Source organism: Nicotiana sylvestris, chromosome 12 (genome assembly GCF_000393655.2).
Source record: "Nicotiana sylvestris chromosome 12, ASM39365v2, whole genome shotgun sequence".
Taxonomy (NCBI): Eukaryota; Viridiplantae; Streptophyta; class Magnoliopsida; order Solanales; family Solanaceae; genus Nicotiana; species Nicotiana sylvestris.
In genome coordinates this window covers 84,743,412-84,751,478 of record NC_091068.1, presented here as the reverse complement: position 1 = coordinate 84,751,478, position 8,067 = coordinate 84,743,412, and the positions used below count along the sequence as shown (strand labels likewise).

Genomic DNA, 8,067 nt, shown 5'->3' with positions numbered 1-8,067 from the left:
CTAATGTGGATTCTTTCCCTTTTCATTGGGAACACTATCAGGCCCAAGAAGCATACAATGAACACGAACGTTCTGCGGTGGATGTGACCCAGAGAAGTGAGAGAGATCTCATCATGGTAGGTACGGTAGGACTTGTTATGGCCATATCTCTCATACAAATATTCGAAGGGTATGTAAGATTCCTTTAAGCATACCAGGTCAGCATTCTTCTTCAACCTCATCATCTTTAAGAACCCTTTACCGGTACGATTTTCCAGCACCAATAACCCGAGACTATCCCAAGTCAATCCTGCAAGTTCTCTAATTTCTTCTAGAAGTGGTGTCATTTCTATGTTGCCTAAACGGAACACACACCTCTCACTGTCCCAAAATAAAGTGGCAGCCTCGATCAACTTGTTGTTTGGCTCAATGTCTAGCAGGGAAGGCAAGTTACCCAGGTACTTCCTTACATGTTTCTTGTCACTTGAGGAAAGGTCCTCCTACCAATCTAACAGCAATGGTGGAATGTAGCTAACTATACCGAATTTGGGGACCTCGTGCCTCATTTTCTGCAAAACAAAAGGGTTAGGCCTTCCCCCCCAGACTCAGCTATTTATACATTCATGATTACCATATTGGTATTTAGTTCTCCAAATTAATGCATAGAACGTGGTTGTGTCCGTTGGGATTATGGAAACATCCGTGGAATTTGGATAAGGCTTATCTTAAAGGATCATTATGTGGACAACATAACTGATCCTACTAGGTTTGACCATGATTCATGCACAATTTCGATTAGAGTAAGGTTACTATGGAGTTTTAGACTGGTACCCTCAAGCGGACAACTTGAGGGGGAAAGGCACGGAACCGTCGACTACACCGCTGATCGACTGGTTTTACTGCAAATAAGCCTTTTCCGAATTTAAGGGTAATAAATAGGAAGAGCACAACCACTCATTAAGCGTTGCTATAGGATTTGATACGCACAAGTGGGATATGATGTGAAGCATGATATATGCAGCAATTAATAGCATGTAGTCAGGTATTTGCACGTAAGAAAAATAAATACAGTATTTAAATAATTGAAATACAGTTACGAAAAAAGAAAACAAAGAGAAAAGTTAGTTTCATGAATAAAATAAACTTAAATTCTTAAAATAGGTAGTTAAATTCAAATAAGGGGAAAGGGTACGGGGTAAAACATGCTTGGACTAATTCACAAAAGATAAGTTCATTATGGTAAGAGCCTAAAGGTATCCCCAGCAGAGTTGCCATGCTGTCGCGCCCCTTTTTCCTTCATGGAGAAAGTTCGGGTTTCGACGTTCATGGGGGTAATAACTCATTTCCTTTTGGGAATTGGGTATTTGAAGAGTCGCCACCTAACGGATTATGGTGCGTTATGGTACCTAGAGCGATTAACTCTTGGATTGGTTTGCATTACTAGAGATTTAGGGTAAGGGCTCGAAATAACCTTGAGGGGAAGGTGTTAGGCACCCCTCTCGGTCCACAACTGTGGGTCCCGGCCGAACTTATACTTATAAATTAGTCCTTTAACAAATAAGTAGTTGAAACAAATAATTACAAATAAAGCATGTTGGACATTGTATGACTCAGATAATAAGATAAAGGATTTGAACAAGCTGTGTACATAAAAAATGAAGTTTTAAGCGAAAGGAATTTGGAAAGGAGGGGTCCTAGGTTAGTTAGCCTACAGGATCACCCCACGCAATGTCCGGTAAACACTTCTCAATGAAGGGCTACACGTCACATTAGCGCGTAGTCATCATATCCCTTTTTCTACCCTTCCCACCCCTTAGCAGTTATTAAAGTGAGTATTGTTTAACGATCTCTATTGCATGCTGTTATCCGTCCCTTCTTAATGGTCCTGGAAGAAATCAGGACTTCTATCTACGGGCAGTTCTAGACATACCCTTAAGGTTTAAAAGGAGAAAATACTAGGCGACAGGCAAGAACAAATAGGAGTTTAGCACATAAGGTAGAAAAGAAACAATTAGAGGCTCAAGTTTACCTCCACAAATAATGCACATAAGCAGCACGACTCAAACACAAATAAGGGCAGTATTATTAAACAGGATCCTAAGGCATGATGTTTAAATGAATATCAAAACATAGAAGATAGATAGTTTATTTTATAAACTCAGAAGTAATGGCCCTATCAGTTTGCCTACTGATTTTAAGCATGTTAACCATAAAACATTGAACACATAAAGAGGCAGTCTCCAATTTTATAAAAATTTGATTACCTAGGGCTTGCCTAGGCGTGGGATCATGCACAAGATTTACCAGAGTTATTAAAAATGGTTTAGAAGTTATTATTCCTAAAGTATGTTGTTCTAAGAGTTGTGAATCTGAGAATACATGGAGTTATTACCAATCTATTTTAAAACAGTAGAATCGGAGGTGATACCATTTTATGTCCTTTTTCATGCATCAGTAGTTTAACTAGGTGTGACCGAGCGAGTATGAATGAGATCTTAAAACAGGGTATCTAATATGCACATGTAAAAATGCAGAAAAATTCCTGAAGCATGAGTTCTAAATGCTCAAAGAGTTACAGAAATATTAAGCATGATTTCCAGATGCATAGGAGCAACAGTTTTGTGTTAATGCTGTTATTTATCCTAGAAGTAGGATTTCTAAGTGATAAATAAGGTCAAATGAGATGCTGAAGCAGTAAACCTAAAACATGATATCTAATGCATGACATGCTTTTAATGTGTTGGTCCTAGACATGGATTCTAATGCGCATATAGGAAATGTAAACCTAAGGCACGGTTTCTACCCATTGATATTGATAACATATATAACTACCCTCCCTTTTTCACTAGCCACCTCCAATATTCGTTTACAAATAATTATTACAGACCATCTGAATAAATTGCATAAATAGATAAAAATAAAAGAAGAAGTTACAATATAAGGAGCCTGAAGCAGGCCCAAGTGATTTTACCAAGCCTCCAATAGCCTCAAATGCCAAATTCCATAGACAATATCATTGTCTAGGTGCGTCAGAGTTCCCTAAGGATCTCAAGGATCCTGGGCAGTGCTCACACCTAGACTTTATAACCAGAACTGAGTAAGTTTAGTTTGGAAGAGCCAGCTCCAGTGTATCAGAGTTCAGAGGGATCTCATAGGGATCCCAAGGTAGTCACACACTAGAGGGGCAGAACTTAAGGACCTAAGAGTAGAGTGAGAGTGCTTGACATGGTTTTGAAAAGGTTTAATAGGAAAGTAGTATTTGAAAAGACTCAGTAGTTTTATAAATAGGAGGGTTGTTTAGTAAAACACTTTTAACAAGAGTTGTGTAATCAAACAAACAGCAGATCAAACATATAGCCAAGACAGATTCAGCAACACTCAAATAACAGTCCTACACACAGGGGTGATGGGAATTGGGGGACACATAGAGCACATAGTATACAGGAGCATAGTAGTTCTTGTGGTTTATGGGATTAGGGGATGGCTAGTGGTATCAACATAGTATGAATCTCAGAACCAATCATAGAATCAGACATTTAAAGTGACAGATCAGTTTGCAAAGTAAATTCATATCAAAACTGGATAACAAATAGACAAGCATTCAAAATAGGGTAGAGTCACGTTGAGACAGACTACCAGGGGAGTAGAACATGTTCTGAAAGGCCCTAAGAGGGTTGGACTAGCACACTAGATGAAGCAGTAACGTAAACATGTCAATTATATGTTGAACAACAAAACCATAGATAGAAACAAATTAGAAACATGATGAACTGAAGCAGTAAAAGAAACATATTGGTTTTGGGACTTGAATTGAAATCAGAACATACCAGTCAAGAGATAGTAAACACAAAGTGAAGAATAGGAGAGCACAATAATTAGCCTTAGCTTGCAGCCGGCTAACTCAGAATAATAGCTAGTAATAAAAGAGAGAGAGCAGAAGGTTTTGAGTGTAAGAGAGTTTGAACTAAGGTGTTCGTGTCTGACTATTAATGAGAGAGCATATATATAGTAGTTCGAAACTAGGTTAAAATAAGGCAAGAATCACAATTGTATAGTAATTATGGAACTCAGAACCAATTAGAGCAAAATCAGTACAAGTACTCCCTTAATTAAGAGAATCTATTCAAACGGTAAGAACATGTAGCAAATAAGGAATGAAATCAATGTGTAACTGGGGCATAACAGACAAGGAAATAATTCAAACATAATAGGCACAGAGTAAACAATTAGGGCTAGGTTCAGAAAATTCTAATTCAGGATATAGTCGGTAAGAATCAAATAACCATGTAGACAAGGTAAGGGAAAGTTAGTTTAGGCAAGTAAATCAATCACATTGAGTAGGAAGGTAAGAATCGAAGGTTTAAAGGAAAGTTTTCAAATCAAACCAAGAAATGGGGAATTCAGAATCAATCAAAGAGAAAGTCATGAAAAGAGTTAGCGTTTAGCATATAAATAAAGTAAGACATGTATAGTCAAGAGAAAAAGTCGACATACAACTCTAGAAAGCATGAAAGTTAAACAATACTGATTCAATGAGAAAGAGGCAAGTCTTGAACAGTTAAGATGAACACAAGCACATAGAATCAGTGTAAGTTTAGGCTAAGAAACTCAATAGAAACATATCAAGGCAAGATAGTCACGAGAAATCACAGAAACTCAAAAACGAGAACCGGTCAGTCATGCTAATACACAGAACCAAACGAAGAACCCTAAAAATTAGGGCTTTCAGCATAGGCGAGTTAAGATGTAGTAGACTCATAGAATCAATCAAAATATGTAAGAAATAGAAGTTTAAACACAAAGAATCAGTTAGACAAGGTTTTAAAAGATGTTCCAAAAACCCTGGTTTTAGAAGAAGATGAAAAACACTTGAAATCACATGATTCTTGTAAAGAACCTCAAGGATAGTGTAAAACATTCAAGAAACAAACTCAAATCATCCTAGATTTGTACAGATCTAGGAGGTGTAGAAAAGAAATTAGGGTTTCGAAAGAAACCCATATAGAGATGAAGAAACCTGTCTAGAATCCCAAGGATCGTAGCAAATATAGAATGATTTCGCTTGAAATCACACTGGAATAGCCAGGAACAGGCAGGAGATGAACCCTAGATGCAAGTTGGCATGGCCCTGGGCCCTTGAGGACCTTAGAGAACGCAAGAATGGCATGAGAGAAGCCATTTGAGGTGCAAGAGATGATGAGAGGTCACCGGAGATGGGAGATCGATGTTTGAAGATTAGGGTTAGGTCGAGAGTGTTTTGAGAGCAGAGAGGATCATAGGGCGGCGGGTGCATAGAAATGATAAGGGTTGGGGGGTCATTTGGAATTTAAAAAGGTAAGTTTTAACGAGGGTCGTTGATCTTTTAAATCAACGGCCATGATCTGATGGGGGTCTTGGGTCGGGTAGGTGTATTTAGGGCCTGGGTCGGGTAATTGGATCAAGAATTGGGTTGGGGTATTGGGTTGAATGAGGCTGAAATTGAAATACAATTTGGCTAAGTTTTAAATAGACAATTCAACCTTATATAATTTATAATAAATAATAAATAATTTCTAAAAAAATAATTTCGTGTACTAAAATGATTTAAAATATCTATTTAATATTTTAAAAATATAGAAGATCATTTTATGCAAAAAAAATGTAATTGTGCATTAATAGGACTACTATTGTAAATATATGCAAATTAGCTTTAAAAATGTAAATGCAATTATAAAAATACATTAAAAATATTTTAACAATATTTTGGCATAAATACAGAATTTAGATGGCTAAATCACCACAAAAAATAATTTGAAGGATAATTATTGGAGATTTTATGGGTAAAAAGGGAGAAAATAAATCAATTTGAAGACTTTAAAAATATAGAAAAAATTATAAAATACTTATGCATGCTTATATATGCATATATGCTATTTAAAGTATTTTTATGTATTAAAAATATATAGAAAAAAATTGGGTATCAACAAGCGCTTACGCGCCGCAAGCGGGCTTGGATGAGGAGGTTAAGAGGCGCTTTTGGGAGGGTTTGGACGAGATTGTGCGCAGTATTCCACCTACTAAAAGGTTATTTATTGGAGGGGATTTTAATGGCCATATTGGGTCAGCTGCTGGTAGTTATGGCGAGGTGCATGGTGGCTTTGGCCTTGGGGATAGGAACAGAGGAGGTACTTCGCTGTTAGACTTCGCCAAGGCTTTCGAGCTGGTGATTGTGAACTCGACTTTTTCGAAGAGGGAGGAGCATCTAGTTACTTTCCAAAATTCGGTGGTGAAGACTCAGATTGATTACCTTCTCATCAGAAGGTGTGATAGAGGATTGTGCAAGGATTTCAAGGTTATCCCGGGAGAGACACTCGTGACTCAGCATAGGCTCTTAGTGATGGACGTCAGCATTATGATGAAGAAGAAGAAGAGGTATGCTCATGGCCGACCGAGGAATATATGGGGAGCTTTAACCAAGGATAAATCCCAGGAGTTGGATGAGAGGTTATCCGTTGTGGGAGCTTGGAGGAGTAGTGGAGACGCGTGCACTATGTGGTCATCGACGGCGAACTATGTGAGGGAGGCGGCAAGAGAGGTGCTAGGGATGTCGAAGGGTTTTTCTGGCAGGCACCAAGGCGACTGGTGGTGGAATGATGTAGTCCAAGGTAAAGTGGAGCGAAGAAGGTAGCATACGCGAAGTTGGCAAGGAGCACAAGCGAGGAGGAGAGGAGAGCGAATAGAGAGAGGTACAAGGTGGCAAAGAAGGAGGCAAAGTTGGCGGTCACGGAGGCTAAGAATGTAGCGTTTGGCCGCCTATATGAGGAATTGGGGGAGAAAGGCGGGGACATGAAGTTGTTTTGGCTGGCTAAAGCGAGGGAGAGGAAGGCCCGGTATCTGTACCAAGTAAGGTGCATCAAAGATAAGGATGGTAAAGTATTGATGAGAGAGTCCCAGATTAAGCAGAGATGGCAGACGTACTTCTATGGTCTTCTAAACGAGGTGGGGGACCGGGATATAGTGCTAGGGGACTTGGGGAATTCAGAGAGTCTTCGAGATTTTAGGTATTGCAGGCGCATTAAGGTGGAGTAGGTCGTGTGGGTTTTGAGTAAGATGAGTAGGGGTAGAGCGACCGGGCCAGATGAAATTCTGATTGAGTTTTGGAAGTGTGTGGGTAGAGCAGGATTGGAGTGGCTGACTGGTTTGTTCAATGTAAATTTTAGGACGAAGAGGATGCCGGAGGAGTGGAGTTCGAGTACAGTGGTGCCGTTGTACAAGAACAAAGGTGATATCCAGTGTTGTAACAATTATAGGGGTATCAAGTTACTTAGCCATACCATGAAAGTCTGGGAGAGGGTGGTAGAGGTGAGGGTGAGGAAGACGACGTCTATATCCGACAATCAGCTTGGGTTCATGCCGGGTCGCTCCACTACGGAACTATCCACCTTATTAGGAGGTTGGTGGAACAGTACAAGTATAAGAAGAAGGATCTGCACATGGTGTTTATTGACTTGGAGAAAGCATATGACAAGGTCCCTAGGGAAGTGCTCTGGAGATGTCTTGAGGCAAAATGTGTGCCGGTAGCCTACATAAGAGCGATCAAGGACATGTATGATGGAGCTAAGACTAAGGTTAGGACTGTGGGAGGCGACTCAGAGCATTTCCCGGTTGTCATGGGATTATACCAAGGTTCTGCGCTTAGCCCGTTCTTATTTGCCTTGGTGATGGATGCGTTGACACACCATATTCAAGGGGATGTGTCATGGTGTACGTTATTTGCTGATGACATAGTTCTAATTGATGAAACAAGGGTCGGTATTAACGAGAGATTGCAGGTTTGGAGACAGACCCTCGAGTCTAAAGATTTCAAATTGAGCAGGTCTAAGACAGAGTACCTGGAATGCAAGTTTAACGCTGAGTCAAGGGAAGTAGGCAGAGACGTGAGGCTTGGATCACAGGTCATCCCCAAGAGAGATAGCTTCAAGTATCTTGGGTCGATGATCCAGGGTGACGGAGTGATCAACGAGGACGTCACTCACCATATAGGGGCGGGCTGGATGAAATGGAGGCTTGCATCTGGAGTCTTGTGTGACAAGAAAGTGCCACCGATAC

The 8,067-nt window shown here is 39.9% G+C and overlaps 1 protein-coding gene across 1 annotated transcript; it reads left to right on the top strand.

Annotated features, from left to right (window-relative positions):
- The first annotated feature begins 408 nt into the window (after nt 1-408).
- On the top strand, nt 409-6,646 carry LOC138883304 (uncharacterized). Its single transcript, XM_070163985.1, has 2 exons — nt 409-424; nt 5,925-6,646. The coding sequence occupies exons 1-2, from the start codon at nt 409-411 to the stop codon at nt 6,644-6,646; spliced, it is 738 nt and encodes a 245-aa protein (XP_070020086.1).
- The last annotated feature ends 1,421 nt before the right edge of the window (nt 6,647-8,067 follow it).